The sequence below is a fragment of the Bufo gargarizans genome, chromosome 7 (genome assembly GCF_014858855.1).
Source record: "Bufo gargarizans isolate SCDJY-AF-19 chromosome 7, ASM1485885v1, whole genome shotgun sequence".
Classification (NCBI taxonomy): Eukaryota; Metazoa; Chordata; class Amphibia; order Anura; family Bufonidae; genus Bufo; species Bufo gargarizans.
This window is the reverse complement of record NC_058086.1, coordinates 32,599,876-32,626,770: the sequence shown is the minus strand read 5'-3', so window position 1 is coordinate 32,626,770 and position 26,895 is coordinate 32,599,876. Positions and strand designations below refer to the sequence as shown.

Genomic DNA, 26,895 nt, shown 5'->3' with positions numbered 1-26,895 from the left:
AGCCATCATCAGTGTAAACGAAGAGGGCGGACGTAGGTGACGTCACTTCCCTGTGTGTGACACCTCAGCAGCGGGCTCGCCGCTCCGCCCCCTCCCCTGCTCTGTATGCTTTTCCGTGCTCTGGGCGCCCTGTCCCGCTTCCCTCCAGTGTTCGCCCACGTCGTCATGAAGCCCGTCGTAGTGTTCGTCCTTGGGGGTCCGGGAGCCGGGAAGGGGACCCAGTGCGAGAGGATAGTGGAGGTGAGTGTTATGACGGGGCCCATCCAGCTCATTCATTGTTAGGCGTGGCTGTTGTGGAACTACAAGTCTCAGCAGGCCGGTGGTCACAGGAAACAGTCGACCAAGGGTTAAAAGATTAGTGTTGTGGGTGAGACTGTGAGGCTGTGCCTGTTTATGGAGAATTGTTACCATTTGTGACAAAAAAGAAACTAAATTTGAGATTGATGCAGAATTATCGGACTTTCTGCCTTAGATTTTTGTCTTCACCGCACTGGGAAATTTAGGCCTCAGGCACACGAACGTATTTTCTTTACTGTGTCTGTTCAGTTTTTTTTTTTCGGACTGTATACGGAACCATTCATTTCAATGGGTCCGCAAAAAAAAAAAAAAAAAAAAAGCAAGTTATTACTCCGTGTGCATTCCGTTTCCGTATGTCCGTGTTTCCGCAAAAAAATAGAACATGTCCTATTAGGCTCCATTCACACGTCCGTAATGTGTTTTGCGGATTGGCAGTGTACGTTCCGCATTTTGCGGACTGCACATTGCCGGCACTAATAGAATATGCCTAGGACATGTTCTATTTTTTTTTTGGGGGGGGGGGGGAACGGAAGTGCGGGTCCGCATTTCCGGAGCCGGTCCACACAACATAGAAATGGATGGCTCTGCAACTCCGTTCCGCAAAATGCACAATGAAATTGCGGACGTGTGAATGGACCCTTGGGCTCCATTCAGATGTCCATAGAATGTGTCCGCACCCGTTCCGCAATTATCTGGAATGGGTGCGGACCCATTCGTTCTCTATGGGGCAGAAATGGATGCGGAAGACTGTGTGCTGTCCGGAGCGCGGCCCCCGACAGCAAGTGAAAGTGGGGTGGGCCTGTTGGGTGTATTGCGGATCCGCAAAACACTACGGACATGTGAATGGACCCTTATTGTCTGCATATTGGGGACCAGCTGTTCCGTTCCGCGAAATACGGAATGCACACGAACGTCATCCATATTTTTTTTGCGGATCTGTTTTTTGTGGACCGCAAAATACTTTTGGTCATGTGCATATAGCCTTAGGCCTTACTGAACCATCTACTGAACCATTCATTTCAATGGATCCGCAAAAAAACAGAAGATAGGCCTCTTGCACACAAACATTTATTTTTCAGAATTTTTTTTGCAGTCCGTATACGGAACTATTAATTTCAATGGCTCCGCAAAAAAACGGAAGGTACTCCGTATTTCTGTTTTTGCGTTCCATTCAAAGATAGAACATGTCTATTATTGTCCGTATAATAGACAAGGATAGGACTGTTCTATTAGGGGCCGTTCCGTTACGTCATCTGTATTTTTTATCTGTTTTTTGCGGACCACAAAATACTGAAAAAGCCACACGGTTGTGTGCAAGAGGTCTTAGTCTGTGAGCTATTCTCAAACTGTCTCTTTCCATTTCTTAAAGGGTTTCTACCACTTGCATATCACATATTTGGTGATCAGACACTAGCGATCCGCTAGTGTCTGATGTAGCTTACAAGCTAATTATTACCTTAATCCGTTCGGCCCATACCTCAAAAAAAGCACTTATATCTTTATGCAAATGAGCCTCTAGGTGCTATGCAGGCGTTTTTCCAGCACCTAGAGGCTCCGTCTACCTTGCAGTTTGCCGCCCATCGCCTCGCTCCAGCACGCCCATCTCTTACCGTATTCGATCCTCCCCCTGCTTCAGCCTTCAGAAATCCCGCGCCTGCGCCGTTCGTTGCTGGCATTCGGCGCAGGCGCAGTCAATGTCTGACCGCTCCGTGCTCAGACATTTCCACTGCGCCTGCGCCGAATGCCGCGACGAACGGCCAGGCGCGAGATTTCGGAAGGCAGAAGCAGGGGGAGGATCGAATAGAGTTGAAGATGGGCGTGCTGGAGCGAGGCGCTGGGCGGCAAACTGCAAGGTAGACGGAGCCTCTAGGTGCTGGAAAAACGCCTGCATAGCACCTAGAGGCTCATTTGCATAAAGATATAAGTGCTTTTTTTGAGGTATGGGCCGAACGGATTAAGGTAATAATTAGCTTGTAAGCTACATCAGACACTAGCGGATCGCTAGTGTCTGATCACCAAATATGTGATATGCAAGTGGTAGAAACCCTTTAATATCTGTTGCCGGGAAAGCTGGATGACATCTCCATTACCGCCCCGGGGTATTTGTCACCCAGCTTTTCCAGGGTCTGATGTGAATCGCTGTACTCTGATACCGTCCGGGCAGATCTGGTAGTCAGGACTCAAAGTCCAAGGAAAATAAAGTGTCAAAATGAGATGTGAGAAGGACACCGATGTGCCTGGGGAGATACGTCGGCGTCAGAGGTGTGTGGTCGTGGCCTATCCCCTGGTTCCCTACACAGGGCACATGCATGCTTGGCCAGGCATGCATGTGGTGAAAGTTTATGGTTGGATTTGGCATTATTTTTGGCGTACAGTTCTGCGCCAAAATCGGTGTCAAGTCCAACGACAGGTCGCGTCCCATGCATGTGAATGTGGGGTTTGTAAAATAAACGGCAAGTATTGGCCCCATTGAAGGATTAGCCTTCAGATCTGCTGCACAGCCGAGCTGGGAATTAAAGGGGTCCTCTCACTTCAGCACATGGCATTTATCATGTAGAGAAAGTGAATACCAGGCACTTACTAATGTATTGCGATTGTCCATATTATACATAATACACATTATACTCTGCTCGTTTCCATGGCTACGACTGCATTCCAGCAGTGGTGGTTGTGCTTGCGCACTGCCCTGATCCCGGCCACCGGAGAGGCCAGCTCATTTTCCCATAGTGTGAAAGCACGTCCACCCTTGCTGGATTGCAGGGTGGTCGTAACCATGGATATAATGTAAAAGAAAAAATGAATCCAGCCAGCAAAGGAAGCAATATGGACAATAAACAATACATTAGTAAGTGCCTTGTATTAAATGTATCTACATGATAATTGACATGTGCTGAAGTGAGACAACCCCTTTTAAGTATCAACCTCAGATTTCTGCTGTGGAAATACAGATGTGTGAACAGAGCCTTATACTGCTGCGGTGTTTACTGCAACAAAGTTGTCACCCAGCTTTCTCAGAATCGGAAAGGAGGTACAGTAGAATAACACCAGAAGAGGAAGAGTCCGGGAGATTCAGGTGTTGTACACGTGTCGTGGTGATTCAGAAAAATTGCTGCCAAGACCACAGTGTGTGAACAGAACCTTATGATGACGTGTCTGATTACTGAAGAACTTGCAGACTCAGCTTCTTGGCGTGACCAGGGTGTGTCCTGAGCAAGACGTGTCGTTACAGCGGGATCGCCCTGTAGTCATCCGGTGTCAGGCGAGGCGCAGATTTCTGCTGATGGGCAATCTCTGCTAGTCGGAATAGGGCCAGAACATCTCAAAAATGGGTTCTGTGCCTATTCTTTCATTACCCTTTGACAAAATCTGCTCCTGGGAAATCTGGGTGAAGACTGTTATGGCCTCCCCTCTGGCTGGGATGCTACACGCATGTCTCTGGTTCTGAATGCTAATCTGCTGCTGCTCATGGATCAGTGGAGGGTGCACTGCTCCATATCTAGGCAGATGTACCATTCAGGATGTTGGAAAAGCTGGATGGCGATCCCCCTTAGGAGCTGTGGTGGCCATGATGACAAGTGACAGATGACACCAGGAGTTATGTTTCTTGGGATTTGCTTAGTTCTAAAGGAAGATGCCATACGTTATGTGTGGCCCTCGGGTGAGGGGGGGGGGGGCGAGTATTGTACCCAGTGTAAGGTCTGGGAGCGGACACCATTGCAGAGTGAGGTCCTCTGACCAGACACTTGGGTGCCAGCCTGGTCTCCCAAAACGTGATGCCCTCTGCCCTGTGTGTACAGTGGGTTGTGTAAGGATTTGTGCAAACTTGGTTTTGGAGATGTTTCAAGGTCTTTTTTAATACTGCAGGACCTTCATGTCCAGAGACACAGAGCAAGTCCAATGCCAGAAACTCGCAACGTGTGTCAGTGAGAGGCCCCGTTCTGGCCTCCGCTCCTCAGACAGGATTGTACAGCATTATACTGATTTAACCTTAGGGCAATTGTCGCACACATGTAACAATTGCCCTAAGGTTAAATCAGTATAATGCTGTACAATCCTGTCAGAGGAGCGGAGGCCAGAACGGGGCCTCTCACTGACACACGTTGCGAGTTTCTGGCATTGGATTTGCGAGAGATAAAACAGGCTTCGCACAAACGGTGGGAAGTATTTACTCTCACCAATTGCCAATACACGTCAGGCTCTTTAAAATCTGTGTGCGGCTGTGAACAATGCAGACCATACACCGTTAGATGACGAAGTACGGTATATGTGGCCTTCCTCACAGGGTCAAAAAATAAACCCACGTGCTCACGGATCGCATGCAGTGGGGTTGAATATACCCCTCTAATCATTTTGTGGTGGATCAATTCACATAAGAAAAAATCTGCAGGGATCACAGGGGCAAACAGTACCTGTGCAATTAGATACCACAAGTCCCTCAGTTGCCGCTACTAAAATACTCGACCTCACTGTTACTGACAATTTTAAGACAGTTTTTCTTTTCACTTTTGTAGTTCTAATTGATTCATAATAAAGATATTTAATTTTAATTTTGTCACATTATTATTTTTTTTAAATATAATCTTTATTAACTTTTATCAATTTTCATTCCAAAAGCATGTCACAGAATCATTAAAAATTGACACGGTTTGACATAGACACATCACGACTGTCACATACTGCACAAAGTTGGTCATGAAAAAAGCTAAACCCTAGCCATCATTCTATTCCCAATAATTAATGGCTGCTAGATCAAAGTTCTGATCTTGAAAGCTAGTGAATCAGACCCCCATCCAAGGGTAACCCCCTCATTCCTCCCTTCCCACCGTTCCCCCCCCCCACCCCCCCCCCAAGCTTTTTCCTTCAGCGCACCGGATCACAATACAATGTGTACATTAATCAGACAATAGTCTCCCCAATGTCCCAGCAACTTTTCGTTTCAGATACCATTCTGAGGACACAAATGGTGTCATCAAGTGTCTCAGCTCCAGATCCGAATATACTATGATCATAAAATCTTCCCATCGTTTGAAAAATTTATCGATACATTTACCCCTAATGGAATTCGCCTCTATCCTCTCCATATCAAAACATTTCTTGACTTGTTCTAGAACCTCAGTCATTGAGGGTACCTGAGGTCTAAGCCAGTTATTTAACAAACACCGTTTAGCTGCCAGAATAATGATATGAACTAGTGGTTGTATGTGCTTATTTTCTGGGGGAGCATGAAACAGGATGCACTCGGGAGTACCAGGGATGGCGACATTCAGATGTCTTTTAATTTGTTGTCTCACCAGGCGCCAAAAATTAGTCGAATTTGGGCATGACCAAATCCCGTGGAGCATATTCGAACCCTGCAGTTGACATTTTGGGCAGCTTGTCAATCTATCTTGTCTTTGAGATTGGGGAGAGAAGCGAAAACCGTAGATTGCCTTGTGTAAAAGACGAAACTGCGTTTCTCTCCAACCTTCATTGAAAATTATCCTTCTAACCTTCTCCCAGCCCTTCTGTATTATCAGTTGGACATCTACTGCAGGGAAGTCTTTCTTCCAGGATGAGAAGAGAGTATCAACAAGGGGTTTATACCTGGTTTCACAGATTCCCTGATATAATTCAGATAATGATTTTTTACCTGACCCCTGACCCAATAGATTGTCAAAACCGCTCGCGACGAACACTGATTTAGGGTTCAGAATCCTAGTGTATAGAAAGCTTTTGACCTGGAGAAAAGCAAAAATATGCTGTGGGCTACTTAAGAGATACTTCTCTTTTAATTCAGGGTATGTATAAAAACGTTGATCTTGCGGGTGCCACAAATCAGATGTCTTGACGATACCCGCCGTTCTCCAGGCATTGAAATGCTTGAGGTGAATACCCGCTGGGAACTCTGGGTGACCCCACAAAGGCATAAGCTTAGAAAGGGAAAAGGGCAATTTGAAAATTTTACGGATCTCTTTCCACGCTGCAATGGTATCTCTAACTACCAGGCTTGTTCTTATCAATGGAGGTTGGGCTGCATACTTAGTGTGTAAAAGGGCCTTCAAACACCAAGGCTTCGCAAGTTGAGATTCTAGTGATCTATTAGTGTAATAGTTGGTATCAAACACCCAGTCGATGCAGTGGCGCATGAGGCTCGCCAGGTTATATAACCGCAGATTTGGGAACGCCATACCTCCCTTCAACTTAGGCACCTGCAATTTTGAAAGTGCTATTCTGGGTCTCTTCCCCCCCCCCCATAAAAAGCTGGTAAAAGCTTTTTCCAGCAATTTAATGTCCTTATGCTTAAGAAGGAGAGGGACAGTCTGCATAGGGTATAAAAGTTTTGGAATGGCAATCATTTTTAAAAGTTGACACCGGCCTCCCAGAGACAAGGGGAGATTCATCCACCTCTCAATGTCTGAGAGTATCTTTTTAAAGAGTGGTGGATAATTTAGGTGGTACAAAGATTCCGGCTGTTTACCGATGTGGATCCCTAAATATTTAATGGAGCTAGTGGCTACTTGAATGGGTACACCAAGCTGCTGGGAACTTCTCCTACAATGCTTATTTCCTAAAAAGAGGATTTCTGATTTAGTGGCATTTACTTTATAACCTGATACTGCTCCGAAATCCTCCAACACCTCGAATACTCTGACCAAGTCCCTTTCCGGTTTTTCTAGGAAGATCAACAGATCGTCTGCAAAAAGCGAATGTTTAATGGATGTATTACCTATCTTGATACCTTCTATATTTTGGCACTTACTGATTTTACGCGACAGGGGTTCAATAGCAAGGTTAAACAGTAAAGGGGAGAGCGGGCAGCCCTGCCTAGTCCCTTTATGTAGCCTAAACGGTGGAGAAAGGAAGCCTGGAGTGTAAAATCTAGCTCGCGGGTCCGTATATAGCGCTGATATATAATTGCGAAAGGAGCCACGGAACCCCATGTGGTCTAATACGACCCCCAGCCACCCCCAGCTCACATTGTCAAATGCTTTTTCCGCGTCTATGGAAACAGCCGCCGAGGGGTGCGCTAGGGGACGCATCTTAACCTCATCCAACACCGCCAATACCTTACGCAGATTAGTTACTGCCGCTCTCCCCTGTACAAAACCCACCTGAGCTGGAGAAATCAGCGAAGGCATAATACGTGCTAATCGGTCTGCCAATATTTTGGATACTAATTTTAGGTCTACATTAATCAGTATCGGTCGGTACGACGACGCTAAGAGAGGATCCTTGCCTGGCTTCGGCAACACCTTTATGTGAGCAGTGTTCGTATGTAAAGGCATAACGGACCCCTGCAAGTATCCCGTGTAAACCTGCGATAGTATTGGGGCTATATCTAATGATAGAATTCTGAAAAATTCCCCAGTGTACCCATCCGGTCCGGGAGCCTTACCCAAGGATAAGTTTTTTATAGCCGTGGTGACTTCTTCTACCGAAATGCAGGCATTAAGTGAGTCTCTGTCTTGGTCAGAGAGCACGGGGAGATTAGTGTCAGTCAGCCAATCCCTCGGATTACCATGTGACTGGCCCGGACTCTCATATAAAGTTTCATAAAAGTTCTTCAATATGGTGTTAATCCCTTTGGGTCCCGAACATAGAAAGCCTGAGTTATCTCTAAGAGTGGTGATATTGGTCACTCGCCTATGTCCTTTTGCCAAGGAGGCTAGTAGTTTACCGGATTTATTTCCATGCCTAAATAAATGAGCCTCCCATTTAGATTGGGCTATTATTTCCCAGCTCCTAAGGGTACTCTCATATTCCGTCTTAGCTGCTTGCCATTTCTCAAGTAAGAGCTGTGAGGGGGAGTGTCTAAACATTGTGTATGCTGAGCTAAGATTATCGCTTAACTGGCTCATCTTTTTTTTTAGGGTTGCCTTTTTATTATACATATATGCCATAATACGGCCTCTAATAACCGCTTTTCCTGCATCCCATAGCAGCTGAGGGCTAATGGAAGCCTCATTCTCCGATTTGTACTCGAGCCACCATCCCCTAAGAAGATCTCTAAAGTTTTCGTCCTGGAACAATGAGGAGGGGAATTTCCAGATGAAATCCGTGCCTTTAAGGGATCTCTTATGAATTAAAAGCGAGATTGGCGCGTGATCAGAGATTACCATCTCCTCAATGTTGGGCTGGGAGCACAGACCCGCAAGTTCCCTACTTGTTAAGATATAATCTATGCGAGACCACGAACCGTGGACATGAGAAAAGTGGGTATACTCCCTGCCTTCAGGGTGGAACGACCTCCAAAGGTCCTGTAGACCTGTATCGCTCAAAAGAGCAGCTAACCGTCCATCTCCTGGAGGAGCCGCTCCTCGGCTAGAGATGCCTCCCCTCTGTCTATCTTCCAAATAGTTCAAGACTGTGTTCATGTCCCCTCCAATAATTTTTAGAGCTATTGGGTCTTGCAAAATCTGGTGTGAAATGGCCGAGAAAAAGCCAGTATCCACAGTGTTTGGGCCATATATATTGTAAATACTCAGGTCACCAGTAGGGGATGTGAGATGTACATGTAAAATCCGACCTTTCTCATCAGAGTCGTGACTCACCACTGTATAAGTGAGACCCTTTTTCAGTAAAATAATAACCCCTGCTTTTTTCCCATCAGCGGGAGAACCCAAAACTTCCCCTACCCATAAACGTTTCATTCGTGGAAAGTCAGCTAGAGTTAAATGAGTCTCCTGTAATAACGCAATATCTGTATGCAGACGCTTTAGGTGTTTCAGGATCATCATCCTTTTGCATGGAGATCTGAGGCCCTTGACATTCCATGAGACAACCTTAATTTTGTCAGCCATCCCCAGTACTCAAGAGAGATATTTCGCAATAATCCGGTACACTGAAGGAAAAACCCACCCACCCTTCCCCTCCCAACCCCTGAACAATAACCTCAAACTCTAACTGAATGGAAGCAGAAGCGGTAGTAGTTTTCACCACAGCCCTCCTATCCAAATACACAATCAAATCATGAGCTCTTACTTCACTTTTTTCCATCTCAGAGCGCATATTTCATTTGACAGCGTGTCAGTCCTCGTGGGCACCGGACACTATTACTCAGACCCATTCCCCAGAAGAGGGGACCCCAGTTTCCCGAGGGTCCGAGACACGCACACGACCCCCCACCAGGTCAAAACCAAACCATGGCCAGGGGCAGCCGCATCTCCCAGATCCCCGGCAAATACAGTGTGACCACAGCAAATAACAGCATATATAACTGGCATAATATACTATAATAACCTGCATCGAGTCGGATGGTAAAGAATTAAATCTACCACCAATGTATACGTACTGAGAAATCGTTAAGTGTAGGCTACGTCAAAGCGGTTTCCCGCCGGCGCCAATTCCATCTGTTCCCCTACCCCCGACCTCTACAGAAACTGCCGAGATAAGGAGATGGCAAGGAGGACATGGAATCACAATGCAAATACAGTTTTCCCGCCGGCGTCAACCTCCCTATATTATCTATCTCTATCCCCTGATAAAGTACATCAACAGTTATAACATCAGAACAATAACCACATAAACCATGTCATGGTACATATAAGGTATCAAATAAAAGGATCAAGATCCCGTGTCAACCTTTACTGCAATACCAGGGGGGGGGATCTATAAATGGAATAAAGACCCCACCACCCCTCAAGTGCTAACGAAAATGGCAGAGTACTTATCCAAATCACGCTGCAGAACCCTCAGCCCACTGCATTATCCAGTGCGGACGCGGCGAATCTGTCCGGTGGGCGAGGGGATCTAGGAGGTCTTGGGCGAAGATCTGGTCCTCTGCGTTGAGGCATAGCCTCCCTTGGAGCCTCCGAAGCGTCCCCGAAAGTCAGCGCCGGCAGATGAGAAACTTTAGGGTAGAAAATCTTCAATTCTTTCGCCGCCTCTTCCGGATCGAGGTATGTGGTGGTTGACCCATCTTGATTGAAGACTTTCAGGACAGCCGGGAACATTAGCGCAAATCGGGTCCCTTGCTTGACCAGGACGGAGCAAATGGGTACGAAGGTTCGTCTGCGACGAGCCACCTCCGCGGAGAAGTCTCCAAATATAAGGATGCGTTGATTTCTTATAGAGAGTTGGCCGCCATTTTGTTTATAGGCCCTTAATATAGCCATCTTATCTGAATAGTCAAGGTACTTGACAATAACTTGTCTTGGCCTAGTTTTCTTTGGCTCCTGCAATACCGCGCTGTAGGACCGTTTAGAGTCAGATATGGGGGGCGAGCTCGCGCCCACTCTGTGAGCTCTTTCCACTTTGCAACGGCCGTTTATGCCTAGAGCCCCAGGAATTTCAAATTCACAGAACTCAATTAAGTCCTTAGCTGGGATAGACTCAGGAAGCCCAATTATCCGCAAGTTGCTGCGTCTCGACCTGTTCTCGATGTCATCCAGCTTGTCCCATAGCCTTTTATTCTCTGCCATGGATTCCTGCAATTGCGCCTGCAGGGATGAAGTCCGAGTATCAATCTCCTGGACTCTTAGCTCTATCTCCCCAATCTTGGTGGAGTGGAGTGACACCTCCGCCTGTACAGCAGCAAATGATTGGGCAATAGTGGACGACAGTGACTCTTGCAGGTCCGGGAGAATGCGTGTAGCCACCTCAATCGCCAGCTGCTTATAGTCCAGATCTGGTGCTTCCAACTCCTGAGGCATCGAATGCTCTGGGCCGTCATCACTCGGCCGGGGGTTAAGCTGTTGATCGGACGTTGCCGCAAGCGCCATCTTGTCCTCCTCGGGATCAGCGCAGGGTTTCGCTGGTTTTTTTTTTTCGATTTGTTCCCCATGCGTATGAGGAAGCGGTCCATATACTGGGACTCTTCCCTATCCGGGTGATTGTCCTGGCCGCCCGTTGAACTTCGACAGCCAGTAATGTGCCGATTTAGTGTCCTCTATGCCCCGAGTGCCGGAGCTCCTAGCGCATGCTGCTCACTCGATGGCGCCGGAACCGGAAGTCTTTGTCACATTATTAAGTAGAGACCCCTAAAGGGATTTTGTTCCGGTCTACTGACCGCTTAGTCTATTGATTTAAATATCCCGAGGGTCTCTAAGAGGGCCCCCAATAAGATTCACGTCCTGTATTATACCCCAGAGCTGAACTCTCTATTCTGCTGGTGGAGTCGCTGTGTACATTACATTACTTCTCTGGAATTGATCCTGAGTTACATCCTGTATTATACTCCAGAGCTGCACTTATTATTCAGCTAGTGGTTACTGTGTACGTGCATTACATTATTTATCCAGTACTGATCTTGTATCATACTCCAGAGCTGCACTCGCTATTCTGCTAGTGGAGTCACTGTTTACATATATTACTCCTCTCGCATTGATCAGTTACATCCTGTATTATATGCAGAGCTGCATTCACTATTCTGTTATGACATCACTTTGACGCACATTACTTATCCTGTACTGATCCTGAGTTACATCCTGTATTATACTCCAGAGCTGCACTCACTATTCTGCTGGTGCAGTCACTGTGTACATACATTACTTATCCTGTACTGATCCTGAGTTACATCCTGTATTATACTCCAGAGCTGCTCTCACTGTTCTACTGGTGGAGCCACCTTGTACATGCATTACATTACTTATCCTGTATTATACTCTAGAGCTGCACTCACTAGTCTGTAGACTTCAGAGCTGAAATCTTCTAGCATGCCTGCTTTTGTTGCACACTGGTTAGCGTTCTCGGAGGTGTAGTCTTTACACCAGGTTCTGCAGAGAGTAATCTGATCTAGGAATAACTGCACCCCTGGGGGTGTCATGGCTGCTACATGTTCAGATCTGGGTGACGCCTCCTGTTGTAGCTTCTGCTCCCTTTTTGTCATGTGTACAGTTACCTCTGTGCTTTGATGGAAATTTACATAGAAAAATCATTCTAGACTTATCCGAGGGCTGTATCAGCAGAGGTCCGGAGCTGTAACGCTGCTGACGCCCTAAATAAAGGGGTCCACGCAGTAGGGGGCTGCTTTTTTCTTTTGTACTTGGCATTTAGATTTCTGGAAATAAATTCAAAGACAAAGGGCCTGTAACCCTTAGATTTATGGCAGCGATCTCTAGCTAGCTGCTGCAAAGCAGCAAAAATAGGAGAAGGTGGTAAGTGTGTAGATGGGTAGATTACTGAAGGCTTACATTGACTGCGTCCTGCTTCATCTCTCCCTGCTGACGTGGTCTGAAAGGTAAGTACATAAGGGGCAGGGGCGGGAAGGTTCTGCTGTGTAGGGGAAGTCCTACTTTGACTTGGGCTACTTTCACACTAGCGTTTTGGCTTTCCGTTTGTGAGATCCGTTCAGGGCTCTCACACGCGGTCCATAACGGATCAGTTTTGCCCTAATGCATTCTGAATGGAAAAGGATCCGCTCAGAATGCATCAGTTCCGTCTCCATTCTGCTGCTTGCAGTGTTTTGGTGTTCATCTGACGAAACTGAGCCAAACGGATCCGTCCTCTCACACAATGCAAGCCAATGGGGACAGATCCGTTTTCTATGATACAATCTGGCACAATAAAAAAACGGATCCGTCCTCCATTGACTTTCAATGGAGTTCATGACTGATCCGTCTTGGATATGTTAAAGATAATACAAACGGATCTGCACCAAACGCAAGTATGAAAGTAGCCTTAGGTGCTGGTGGTCTGCTGCTCCTACTCTTTGAGGCGATGGACCTGCGGGGGTCCTGGCTGTGACTACTCTTTAGGCTCCATGCACACGTCCGTAATTATCCTTCCGCATCTGTGCCGCAATTTTGCGGAACAGGTGCGGATCCATTCATTTCAATGGGGGAGTAATTGCTTCTGTGATGCGGTTCCGCCCAAAAAATGAAGCATGTCCTACTTTTGGCCGCAAATTGCGGTCCGCGGCCCCATTGTACTCAATGGGTCCGCAAAAAAGCAGATGACACGTGGAAAGACACCAAATGTCATCCGTTTGTCATCCGCATATCACCCGCGTTACCCTAGCAGCATGTATTCCTCCTTCCTTTTTTTATTTCTGCGGAAACACGGAACGCATGTGGATGCACTTTTGTAAAAAACTGAAGGTTTTTACGGAAAAATGGATCCGCAAAAAAACGTACCGTAAGGAAAATTGCGGACGTGTGAATGGAGCCTAAGGCAGAATTCACACGTCCGTGATGTGTTGCGGACCCGCAAATTGCGGGTCCACAACACACCCGCCCGGCACCACCATAGAAATGACTATTCTTGTCCGCAAGCTGCGGACAAGAATAGGACATGTTCTATCTTTTGCGGACCGGAAGATCGGGGCCACGCTCTGCAATTGCGGATGCAGACAGCGCACTGTGTGCTGTCCGCATCCATTCCGTCCCTATAGAGAACGAATGGGTCCGCACCCGTTCCGCAAAATTGTGGAACGGATGCGGACACATTCTGCGGACGTGTGAATGGAGCCTAAAGGCGATGGACCTGCCGGGGGTCCTGGCTGCGACTACTCTTTGATGCGATGGAACTGTGGGGGTCCTGGCTGCGACTACATAGAGAGGAGATAGGCTTGCTGAGAATACTAGAAAGGGGGACCCTTGCTCTGACCACTTGAAGAGGGTGAGGGGTCCTCAGAAGTGCTGTGACTACTGGGAATGTGCTGAGCCGGGGGAGAGATCGAATTATAGGAGGCATTTGTGAGCGAACTGCAGTAAAACTGGAAATAGGATAAAATTGTGGCAAGAAAAAGCTTGTGTTCAGTAATGTGCCGACCTATGTAGTCTTGTCCTCCTGCCAAACCAGCATTCCAGATTAGCAGGAATTCATCTGATAGTCCAGTATTTGGTAGGACGACTGCTCTGAGGACCTGTCCTCTCCTGACCTGTCTGTTTTAGTAACTACTCGCATGTAATCATGTGATAACAATTCTGGGGCATCTGTTCTTATGTTTTGACGTTCTTCTCTTATTCCTGCTAGAAGTTTATACCGTAGAGATAGGGGTTACCAGTTGAGTTTTGTCCCTGCACAGTCTATGGCTACTTTCACACTCGCGTTTTGTGCGGATCCGTCATGGACGGATCCATTCAGATAATTCAAAACCGTCTGCATCCGTTCAGAACTGATCCGTTTGTATTATCTTTAACATAGCCAAGACGGATCCGTCATGAACTCCATTGGAAGTCAATAGAGGACGGATCCGTTTTCTATTGTGTCATAGAAAACGGATCCATCCCCATTGACTTACATTGTGTGCCAGGACAGATCCGTTTGGCTCAGTTTCATCAGACGGACAGCAAGACGCTGTTTGGTGTCAGTCTCCAAAGTGGAATAGAGACTGAACGGAGGCAAACTGATGCATTCTGAGCGGATCCTTTTCCATTCAGAATGCATTAGGGCAAAACTGATACGTTTCGGACAGCTTGTGAGAGCCCATGACGGATCTCGCAAACGGAAAACCAAAACGTGAGTGTGAAAGTAGCCTAACACAGCAATTGGATGGGGTCAAACTTTGCAGGGACACCCCCCCCCCCTTTCCCCCAGTTGGTAACACCCTTCTGTACCTATATCCATAAACTTCTAGCAAGAATCGTAGAAGAACAGCCCAACATAGCCATAAGGCTAGACGCCCCAGATTTGTTATTACATGGGGAATGCAAGTAGTTACTAAAAAAAAAACATGTCGGGGGCGGTGATGGGTCCTCCTTAAATTGTGGTTCCAGCACCTCAGTATAGGTCATCAAAATCTTATCGGTGGGGGTCTGACTACTGATGTCAGGTCTATCGCCCTCATGGCATTTGTGCAGCGCAGTCCCATTTAAGTGAACCACTATACCGGTTACGGCGCTATGCACGGTATACTATGAAGAAGTCGCAGCACTTGTTCCTCCCCGTGACTGCTCCTTCGGCAGGGATAGGAGGCAGGAGCCGTTACTTGCCTCTCGGAGGCGTTGCTGAGCAGCTCTATGTACATTCTGTGTTAGTCTATGCTTTTTGTATAGTTTACTGTGACTGAAGCGAATTTTCCTTTCTATTTTTAGAAATATGGCTACACCCATCTGTCCGCTGGAGACTTGCTTCGTGACGAGAGGAAGAGGCCAGGCTCTGAATACGGGGAACTAATCGAGTCTTACATTACAGACGGGAAGATAGTCCCGGTAGAGATCACCATTAGCCTGCTGCAGAGGGTAAGTAGTCCCAGAGATGGCCGCTGACCTCCCGTAGCCATGTGCCATGGACACTTATCCTTGTCCTGTGCACCTGACCACGGCCCGTCTTCATTCTGTTCTTATGAACCTCTATAAAAAGTAAAAACCATTATATGAATATGGCCCACAAACAAGTTCTTCACCTATCCACCGGAGACTGACCGCTGGGGACCTCCGAATGCCTTTTGTGAATGGAGCGGTGGTCCCCATGTCTGTCCACTGCTCCGTTCACTTCTGTGGCACTGACGGAGCTTGGTCCCATAATAAATGGAGCGCTGATCGCACCCCCTCACTCCATTCACACAAGGGTTCTCATGATCGCAGAGGTTGCAGCTGCAGCAAATCACAGTCCCATTCCAGTAGGAATCCACTTTTTTTTTTTTCTTTCACGCGGATTACTGCTATAAGATGGGGCTGACCCATGATCAGATCTGCAGCACAAACTACAAATCTGTTACAGAAATCCTGGTGTGAGCCTCAGGTTTCTGCCAAGGTTTCAGATTGTCAAATTTGCCGGATGTGTATCTTAAGCTGTGTGAACACACCCTGATCAGACGGCGTCTACGTGACTCGTAGGTTTAGGTATCCCATTGCACTTTGTATCCATCAGGTGTATCTACAATAAGTGATAGCACTGCCGGCGAATGACCGCTTGTGGTACGGGGTGATATCTGCCGGCAGTGTTAATCAATGAGCACCAGAAGTCCCTTTTGATTAATGATTACCATTGGTTACAAGCAGGGGGTCCCTACTTGATGCACATACATGGTGGTTCTAATATGTTACACCCCCTCTCTCATTGGCATGTAGTGTAGAGGGTTCATTTTAAAGGGGTTTTCCAGAATTTTGGCATTGTCTTTTCCTTATATCTGATTGGTGGGGGTCCGACAGCTTGGCCAATCAGCTGTTTGAAGAGGCTGTGGTGTTCCAGTGAGCGCTGCAGCCTCCTCACTGCATACCATGCACAGCGCCATACATTGTGTAGTGGCCGTGTTTGGTATTGCAGTCCAGGCTAATTCACTTGAATGGGAGTGAGCTGCACCTAGACCATGCCACCGATGAAAGTGACGTTATTGGCCTAGGGGGAGGCTGCAGCGCTCGCAGTTTATTCTAACAGCTCATCAGTGAGTGTGCTAGGAGTCGGACCCCCACTGATCAGACATTGATGACCTATCCTGAGGATACGCTATCAATAACCAAATACAGGAAAACACCCTTTAATGCAGTGGAGTAGCTGTAGTCCCTAACTTACATGGATGTGTACTGGCAGCAGCCCCATGTCAACTCGGGATCTCCATTGCTGTTGAACTACATGGCAGCGTGTCTGCTGGACTGTGGTTTATGATCTGTATTGGGACGGCAACCAACGAGCATTTACACTCCATGAGATCAGAGTCCAATTGCTGCAGTGTCCAGGACGCTAATATCCTGTTTTCATGTGACTCGCACGTAGTACCGCTGTATAGAACATTTCCCTCCCGCAGTCTGTGGAAGGTCATTAGTCATGTTGCATAATTGATACCTTTCCAGGCTGCAAAACTACTGCTCCCAGCATGCCTCTGCAATGATGTCAGTGAGGTAGTGTAGTGTTAACTGAGAGGTAGTCCAGATAAAGGGATTTTTTTTTTTAACTGCTGACCTTTCCTCTGGTCTGCTTGGTATCACGGCTCGGCTGCATTCACTTCAGTGGGCTGAGCTGTGCCTAAGCAACGTGACCGACATCAACGTAACTACAACTGCCCATCCTGTTCACTTGGCAACTGATTGGCGGGGGTGCCGACAGTCATATCAATATCATAGCTCTGCACAACCCCTTTAAGTGCCCCCTGGGCTGACCCAAGCCGCTCAGTGCACTCTTGTCTGCCCCTCCCTCTCCTTGGTGGACAAGGACATGAGGGATGACTGTGCAGGAACTTGGCCCTGTCAATCAAGGAGAGGAAGGCAGAGCAAGCAGGAGGAGCAGGGGTGCACAGCGTGGCTTGGGCCCGGCCTCGGTGCCCTTAACTGCCGATTTGCATAAGGATTACAACTACTTTTTTGCTCCAAAATGAAACCGTGGATTTCTAAGTGAAATGTATCATTGCATTGAGGCCTTGTGCCTGTTTATCAGTGAATTCCTGGTGACTGATACCCTGTAAGGTATGGTCATACCTCTAAGGCTGGCCATACCCATTAGATGGCTGTCGCCCCATCGTTCCTTTGCACGACAGCATTATCTCCTAACTACCCCATACGTATCCATACTGTGCTCGGTCGAGAGTGCAGGTCTTCTCATTTGAGAGAGGGAATAAAAAGGATCGGGCATGTTGACATCCAGTGGCCTGATCCTTCCTTCTGTCCTCTGGCATCTGCTTTGTGGGAAGAGTCAGTAGCAGCAGAAGTGTGCTATTGTATATTGTGGCATCGTCTGGTAAATGGGGGCCCTATGGATGCATCCAGCACGTGTGCCAGGGAAGCTAAATGTAATGCTATATACACTATATGTGCAGGTTCTAGTGGTTTAAAGCGTAGATTCTTCTGATGCATAATCTTTCTTTATGGTCCAGGCAATGGAGGAAACCATGGCCGCAAATACTGCAAAGAATAAATTCCTTATCGACGGTTTCCCCAGGAACAAGGACAACCTGCAGGGCTGGGACAGGACCATGGATGGCAAAGCCGACGTGTCTTTTGTACTTTTCTTTGATTGCGATAACGAGGTAGGATATGTCTGATCCGTTCATCAGTCTGCCATGGCCTCTCTCACTGCTCTGTCGCCATTTATGTAAGCCTGGTGCAGCTTTGTCGTTCTTCACCTTTTTATTATTTCTGATTTATGTCAGTAAATTTGAACAGTCTCAATGACATCCAGAGGCTGAAAGGCTATAATATGTAACACTTCACGCAGCGGAGTGTTTGTCACAGTTGTATCTGGTCTAGGCGACTCTCTATAGGCTAAATCAATGGGTAGCCCAAATCTAAGATTGAAGAGATCTAGAAAATGGTTCAGGACCCCGCTTTGTTCCAAACGTGCAGGAATGTTTTCACCATTGATATCGCCGCACTTCTATGCTGCAAAATCCTCATAGTTAGGGCTCATGCACACAAACGTATTTTCTTCCTCCTTCCATTCCATTTTTATTTTTATTTTTTTGCGGACCGTATGCAGAACCATTCACTTCAGTGCATCCGCAAAAACAACAGAAGGTACTCCGTGTGCATTCCGTCTCTGTATTTCCGTTCCACAAAAAAGTACTGCATGTCCTATTATTGTCCGCAAATCACTGTCCGAGGCCCCACTCAAGTCAATGGGTCTGCAAACAAATACGAAACTCACACTGAACACATCCGTATGTCATCCATATTTCATCCGTATTTTGTGGATCCCTACTGTAGAAATGCTATGCCCAGCCCATATTGCTCATGTTTGGTGATTTAATATGTTACCATTTCCGATCCGCAAAAAACGGATCGCATACGGAAACCCTACGGATATGTTTTGTGGAATAACGAAACGGATTAAGTCAGAGAAGAAGAAAAAAAACGGACCGCAAAACAACGGTCGTGTGCATGAGCCCTTATGTGCAGATTTCACCCCTGTATATTAAAGGGGTGAAGCGTTCAAATTATGCAAAATACAGTTTTTCACGCTGCTTTCATTTGCAATGTGCAAATCTGGTGCATCTAAACCAGGCATCCTCAAACTGCGGCCCTCCAGCTGTTGTAGAACTACAACTCCCACAATGCCCTGCTATAGGCTGATACCTGTAGGCTGTTCGGGCATGCTGGGAGTTGTAGTTTTGCAACAGCTGGAGGGCCACAGTTTGAGGATGCCTAATCTAAACTCACCCCAAGAAGAGGGGCTTCCATGAAACAGAACTGCCAGACAGCATGAAGATATACTCTTACATATGGGGTATTTTTTGCAAATCAAGCATAGAAAAGTGATATCAGATGATTATTTTTTCACTGCTTTCTTTGTTATTCACTGCTTTTCAATGCTACGGTAATATGGTCAGACGTGTCTAATAATTTCCATTTTGTTAGACTTGCATAGCACGCTGCCTGGAAAGAGGGAAGTTCAGTGGAAGAAGTGACGATAACAGGGAGAGCCTGGAAAAGAGGTACATGAAGAGGGTCATCCCATGTTCAAAATATGCACACACGGAGCACAAGAACAGGGGTCTGTACTCCCCTATTTCAATTCAGTGATGAGCGTTTCCTCTCCATCTATCGGGCTGCCGGATATATCAAGCACTTGTACTCGGCCATCTCTGGTAATCCCTCAGAGTTGAATGGAGCGGCTGACACAAGTGCATGTCTGCTGCTCCAATAAGTTGGGGAGCACAGTCCCCCATTTTCACGTTCGTCAGGGACTCCAATAGTCGGAACCCCACTGATCGGACAACCACATCTTGTGGATAAGGGATATGTTGTCCTTATGCCTTTAACGGGGTATTCGCCTGTTATAAAATGATGCAATATCACTAGGTTATGCCATAATGTTATGAGCAGTGGGGTCGTGACCTTTGGGACCCCCACTATTTCTAAGAATGAAGAGACCACGTTCACTTGAATGGGTTATGCTGGGGTGTCTGTGATGGCAAAAACCAGTGAAGTGGACACACCAATTAATCAGTACTACAGCCCCTTCACTTTATAATCGGGATACACCCCCCCCCCCCCCCCCCCTTCCAATTCAGAAAACGCTTTAGTTGCCAAAACATTTGTCTAGTGTTAAACAGTTAGAGAGGGAGGAGGGGGAAGCAGCTGCAGTTTTATCTATGCTTTATCCTGTGAATGAGATCGCATTTTGCTAAAAAGGCAAGTGGTCATCCCTGGACCACTGAAAGAACGGAGCTATCCAAATTACTGTAACTAAAATACAGGAAGGGAATAAATTACATCTTTAAAGTGAAGTGTCTGAGGTGTATTCTCCTTTATGTTGCAGGATTCAGACGTACCTTCAGTCCACCAGGCCCATCATTGATCTGTATGAGCAAAGAGGAAAAGTCCGAAAAGTTGATGCCTCACACTCTGTAGATCAGGTTGGTTACAGCTTGCACATAAATAGTGTAAAATCTTGTGGTGGTGACCCTAAAACCGATGTATCTTACATGGTGTAAATACGGATCCAGTGCTTAAAGGGAACCTGTCATCAACTTCATGCTGCCCATACTAACGGCATTATAAAGTAGAGACAGGCGAGTTTATTTCAGCGGTCTGTCATTTATAAGTTAAAAGTAAGTGGTTGCAGAGAACCAACATCACAATCATTGCAGACTGGGCCTGGAAAAGAGTCACGGCCACCGGAGAAGAGTCCTGGTTATTCATGATCTCCTGCTCTCCTGCTGATGACTGACCGTCTAATACCTAGTTTTCTCTCTAGCAGAGAACTGCCAATCGGCAGATGCTCGGGGAGAGCAGGAGATTAGGAATAACCAGGACTCTTCTCAGGTAGATTGGACTCTTTTCAAGGCCTGGGCTGCAATGATTATGATGCTGGTTCTTGGCAACCACTTACTATTAGCTCATGAGTCACACACCGCTGACATCAGCATTTCTGTCACTATTATATGCTGCCCTCAGTGAGATAATCATCAAGTTGATGACTGGTTCCCTTTTAAAGGGGTTGTCCAGCCTTGGAGCTGACAACCCCTGGGGTCCTGCCATGTACCAATGAACATAACAAAATTCACTTGCCTATCTGCAGTCCAGCCGCTTCTTCGTTCCTGCCAGGAGCAGGAAGCGGTTTGGTCCTGTGACTGCTATGGACAATCAGAGGCCTCAGCAGTGACAGCGCTATGAACGGTACATCAGTCTAATCGCACTTTGGCCCCTGAGGCCTGTGATTGGCTGCGATGGTCACGGGACCAAGCCACTTCCTGGTTCTGCTGGGAATGGAGCAGCATCGGGACCGTGGACAGGGAGGACCCCATGAGTTGTCCACTTTGCACAATTTATTTTTGTTAGAAGGGTCCCCCTGACATTTGGGTCATGTGGTGCTCTCCTGTATTCTGTGGGGTACATGGCAGCAAGTGTTTGACTCTCCTGCCTTTCCACCACAGGACAGGTGAAGCATTGCACATTCTAATTGGGCTGCCCATGTAATGCACAGATGTGCCTGGTCCTCCAGCGGCGTTCTTTGTACAGTAGTTCCTCTGCTTGGCCAGTAGATTAGGGTACTGTACAGCGGCAGCCACTTGGTACAGCTAAAGACAGAGCTGATGTACCTTAGTGATGGGAGTGCTTCTTTAAAGGAGTATTCCAGCTAGGGGTGGGCGATTATAGATGATATGCGATATAAATCTGGCCACCATGTTCTCCTGGGCCGGCACAGTGGAGAAGGAAGTCCCTCCCCACTGTGTGCGGCTGCCGCTGACCACCTATGAGAACAGAGTAGGAGGAGGGGAGGGACTGTGGCCACTGCGCCACCAATGAGAACAGAGAGGAGGGGAGGGACTGAATACAAACGTAGCCTCCATATGCCGGCCATATCCCATACCCGGCCTCTATTACTGCGCACCGTGACCTTCCACAATTAACACCTCAGGGTGGCAGCTTCTGATCGGAGCCTCAGCAGTGTAATCGCGGGGCTCCAATCTGTTACCATGGCAGCCAAGACGCTACCGAAGCCCTGGCTTCTATAGTCGGCTCCCTGCTGCTGTGTGCACTATCCACAGGGCCGCAGGGAGAGTGTCAAGTCCTATTCACCATAATAGAGCTCTATCAGCGTAAATAGGACAAGGGTTCTAGCCCCTAAGGAGGCTAATGGTTATTAAATAAAAATAAAAAGTTTAACCCCGCCCCCCCGAAATATAGAATATATTGCGATTATATATCGCACATGCTTAAAATTATATTGCAATATAGATTTTAGGCCATATCTTCCAGCCAGAACATGTCACCTATCCAATAAACCTTGTGGATTGCCAAAAAGTTGAACTTCCTGTAAGGCTGCTGTTAGAAGTTTGAATGGATCAAATGTCATGAGTGACGCTCCTTTTTAAGATGTGTGATACTTAAAAAAATAAAAATATGGCAGAGTGCCATGATGATGGGAGCAGCATTTGGCTTTGTCCATTCTATTGTTTTGTGCCAGGGCCATAGACTTGAATGGAGCAGCAGGGTGCATGCTTACCCACCGCTCCAGTCAATCTCCTGCTAGCTCCGGTCTTGCTGCTGGAGGGCCCCCTAACAACTGGTTTGGGCCCCACGGTTCGGATCTCCACTGATCTTTCTTTGAATCACATTCCGGCTCGAATACCCCTTTAACTCAAATTCCCTACTAGAGCATTTGTAAATAGGTTTTCTCAACCAGACAAACCCTTTTAAGCATTTTCCTTCTTTTCTGTTCCAGGTCTTCAGCAAAGTCCAAGAAATCTTCGACCGTGAAGGATAACGAGACTTCGTCATACCCATCATCAACTTTATTCATTGATATCGATCTATTTTTTTTTTCTATTTTTTTTTTAATGTAAGCACTGTAATACTTGGTGTCGTTGTATTGCAATGTCTCCTTTCTTTCTGTCTACCATTCTCATCTTCAGGTTTTCACTACACGTCAGGCTCTACTGTCCCTGCATCTGAGGTGCGGAGCTCAGCTGTGGGGTTGGAAGGGTTAATCGATCTCAACAAATGACCCTTTTATATTTATTCAGGGAACGGGCAAAATATATTTTATGATAAACTGTGGGAATGCGATTCTCTTCCTTTCAGAGTGTTAGAAAGAAGGTGAAGTGGGGGTCATCTGTACCTAACCTCAGGCAGTGGCATGTGCCAGGGGCGGCTCTGGTCTCTAGTGGATTGACTGGCATTCACTGTTCTTGGTGGGCGGCATAAGAATCGTCCGCTTTCGGTGTAACGCTACTTTTAATATGTCGTTAGTCCGATTTATTATTCACTGCAGAGCAATAAGCTTCTTTTTAGGAAGAACGCCTTGACTGTTTCCCTAAAGGGGGTATCTGGGCACAATAAAGCGATGTAGCTGCTGCGTTTTATAATTGTGCACAGTATATGGCGCTGTCTTGTTCTGTAGTGTTATCACAGCACACAAAAGAAACAAATGACTTATTCAACTGCTACAACTATGTTTGATGGGAGGGAGGAGAATCTCAATGTTCCTCACTTCTCGCCTGCCATTTATAGAAATATTTAATATGGAAGTACACGACTTCATATGTGAAGGGTTAACGTTTGCAAGCAGCAGGTTTGGTGCTGATCTGTAATAGGCGGCTACGAACCATGAGATGCCAACCTCCTGTTGCTTGTCTATACCAACAAGATGGGGGAAATTCAAGTAGGTGTGAGGCTAAGGATTTAGCAACATTATAGGGGTTGTCCCACCTTTTGGATAGGGGGATAAGTGACTAAGTGGCAGGGGATCTGATGAGTAGGGTCCTTGACGATCATTATTGGGAGGGGGGCCTTAATTTCCCCATTTGAATGGAGTGTCAGACACGCACTTATGGGAAAAACATTCAGTAACACTGACTATAGTCATCTATTCTCTGCTTGTTCCGTCCTTAGGAGTCCAGTGAGCTGTCCTAATCCGTAATTGGAAGATATCTGTGTATGCACAGGGAAGCCTGCAAGCCTCAGCACGACACGATTCCTTTAAGAATGTCTGATGCCAAACAAATAAGATAACTTTTGGCCTATAGCTTTCTCTCCCTATCCCCCATACACATGCATGCTCAGCTGACAAAAAAAACAACTCTGCCAGATTTGTGGCAGTGGCTTATCTTCAGGGTACAAAATGATTGGGAAAATTGAAATAAGGTTGTCAGCACTATACACTGATGTGTATGGAAGTCTTAAAGGGCATCCGTCAGCAGTTTTGTACCTATGACACTGGCTGACCTGTTACATGTGCACTTGGCAGCTGAAGGCATCTGTGTTGGCCCCATGTTCATATGTGCCCGCATTGCTGAGAAAAAAAGTTTTTAAACACTGCCTGGTCCTGTCAAAGTGAGAGGGCGCGGCAGTTGCAGAGAGAGCGCGGAGCCTCTAGGTGTAACGGTAACGCCCCTGTTGCTCCTAGAGGCTCATTTGCATATAACAAAACATCATTTTTCTCAGCAATGCGGGCACATATGAACATGGGACCAACACAGATGCCTTCAGCTGCCAAGTGCACATGTAACAGGTCAGCCAGTGTCATAGGTACAAAACTGCTGACAGATGCCCTCTAAGTAACCAAGCTTTATCATTCAGTTTATCATTGCTGGTGGAGATTTAGCAGTGCCGAGTTTGCCATTTAGCACAACCCATAGTAATAGCACAGGGAGTTATCTGTTTTTTTTCATAGGATACATGCGTCTCATCTCTAAGGCTACTTTCACACTTGCAGCAGAGTGATCCAGCAAAATGTATGCCAACTGATGGCATTAGTAAGACTGATGAGGATCCTGATCAGTCTTAAAAATGCCTGATCAGTCAAAAAAAAGCATTGAAATGCCGGATCTGGCACCAATACATCTGCTGGATTCCAGTATTTTGAATGCCGGATCTGGCACCAATACATTCCTATAGTAAAAAATGCTGGATCTGGCATTCAGGTAAGTCTTCAGTTCTTTTCGCCAGAGATAACCCGTAGCATGCTACGGTTTTATCTTTGGCCTGATCAGTCAAAATGACTGAACTGATGCATCCTGAACGGATTGCTCCCCATTCAGAATGCATGGGGACATACCTGATCAGTTCTTTTCCGGTATAGAGCCCCTGTGACGGAACTCTGTCGGAAAAGAATAACGCTAATGTGAAAGTACCCTAATTATATATAATTATACAACATTAAAGTCTAAACATCTTTTAAAAAAAACTTTTGACATGTCCCAAGTTTTGATCGCCCAAGTGCTGAGCCCCGACCCCCCCCCCCCCCCCCCCCCCCCCCCCCCCAATTGCTAAAATGATGAGCAGAAGTGTTTGGCCAAGTGCTGTTCCTTCTTGCTAGTGGAAGATGACTTCTGCAGAGCTAATTAAGAGAGACAGACGCTTAGTTGATTGTATCCCCCTTCTATTAGCGATCGGATAGGGTATCTGCACCCACCTCCCCCACTGATCAAAAGTTTTGACATGTTACTATGACGACAGTGACACTTCAGACCTGAAGACAAGTTGATTTACTATATGCAGTGTTATAGCTGTGAGGGCAGTGACACTTGAAAAGCACTTTTTCATAATAGGGCGCCAATACTTTCTGGGATATGCTAAGAGGTATCTCCCAAGGGAAGAGAACCATCTCACTAGCACCACCTTGTGGAAGTGGCCCCTGATGAATCAAAATCTGACTTTTTAAAAAACAGACAAGGGAAAATATCAACCTAGATATCTATCTGTAGACAGCTGTTTTGGGGTGGACTCTGGCTGGCTGGGTGCGATGCCTTGGATTCAACTTAGGCTGGGTTCACACCTGAGCGTTTTACAGCGCGTTCCTACGCGCTGTAAAACGCTCAACAAGGAGAAACCAATGATTCCCTATGGGAATGGTTCGCACTTGGGCGTTTTACAGCGCGTACGATTGCGCTGTAAAACGCCCGACGCTCCAAAAAGTACATGAGCGACTTTTGGGGCGTTTGTGGCCATAGGACACTGTAGTGAATCACACAAACGCGCGTCAAACGCGCGTTTACTATTACAAAAACGCGCATAAAAATGCGCGTCAAAAACGCGCGTAAAACGCGCGTTTGCGCAACGCTCAAGTGTGAACCCAGCCTTAAGCAAGTTGCTCACTCTCCTTAAAAGCTGTCAGCCTATTTGCACCTATGACACTGGCTGACCTGTTACATGTGCACTTGGCAGCTGAAGGCATCTGTGTTGGTCCCATGTTCATATGTGTCCGCATTGCTGAGAAAAATGATGTTTTAATATAGGCAAATGAGCCTCTAGGAGCAACGGGGGCGTTGTCATTACACCTAGAGGCTGTCCTCTTTTTGCAGCTGTGGAATCCTCTGTACTTTGACCGGACCAGATAGTGAAAATGACAGCATCGTTTTTCTCAGCCCACTATGGAGATGTAGCAGAATCCTGCTCCGTACTGATGAGGAGCAAGCACCTCAAAACAGGTGCTTGCTCATATGTACGGATCCACACCCGTTCCGCAATTTTGCCGAAGGTCTGCGGATCCATTCATTTCTTTGGGCCCTCAAAAGATGCGGACAGTACACAGTGTGCTGTCCGCATCCGTTATTCCATACCGCGGCTCCGCAAAAATAAACTTCAATGTCCTATACTTGTCTGCAGAAAACGTTTCGTGGACCCATACAAGTCTATGGGTCCGCAAAAATGCGGCTTACAACGGAAATGTTCCCGTATGTAATCTGTATTTTTGCGGAACAACGCAAAGCAGTGCGGTCGTGTAAAAGGGCCCTTACACTGTACTTTGTCTCGGAAGTGCTATGTAATATAAGTGCATGGAGCGAGTGCTTGTAATTACAATATGTAGTGTAATGATCAGGAAGCATGGAGCGCCGCCTGATCGACAGGGGGTGTTGGA

General features: G+C 46.7%; 1 protein-coding gene across 1 annotated transcript; it reads left to right on the top strand.

Moving 5' to 3' along the window:
- The first annotated feature begins 62 nt into the window (after positions 1-62).
- CMPK1 (cytidine/uridine monophosphate kinase 1) lies at positions 63-23,406 on the top strand. The gene is made up of 6 exons (XM_044300952.1): positions 63-240; positions 15,252-15,398; positions 17,966-18,118; positions 19,446-19,522; positions 20,350-20,446; positions 22,759-23,406. The coding sequence occupies exons 1-6, from the start codon at positions 106-108 to the stop codon at positions 22,798-22,800; spliced, it is 651 nt and encodes a 216-aa protein (XP_044156887.1). The 5' UTR covers positions 63-105; the 3' UTR covers positions 22,801-23,406.
- The last annotated feature ends 3,489 nt before the right edge of the window (positions 23,407-26,895 follow it).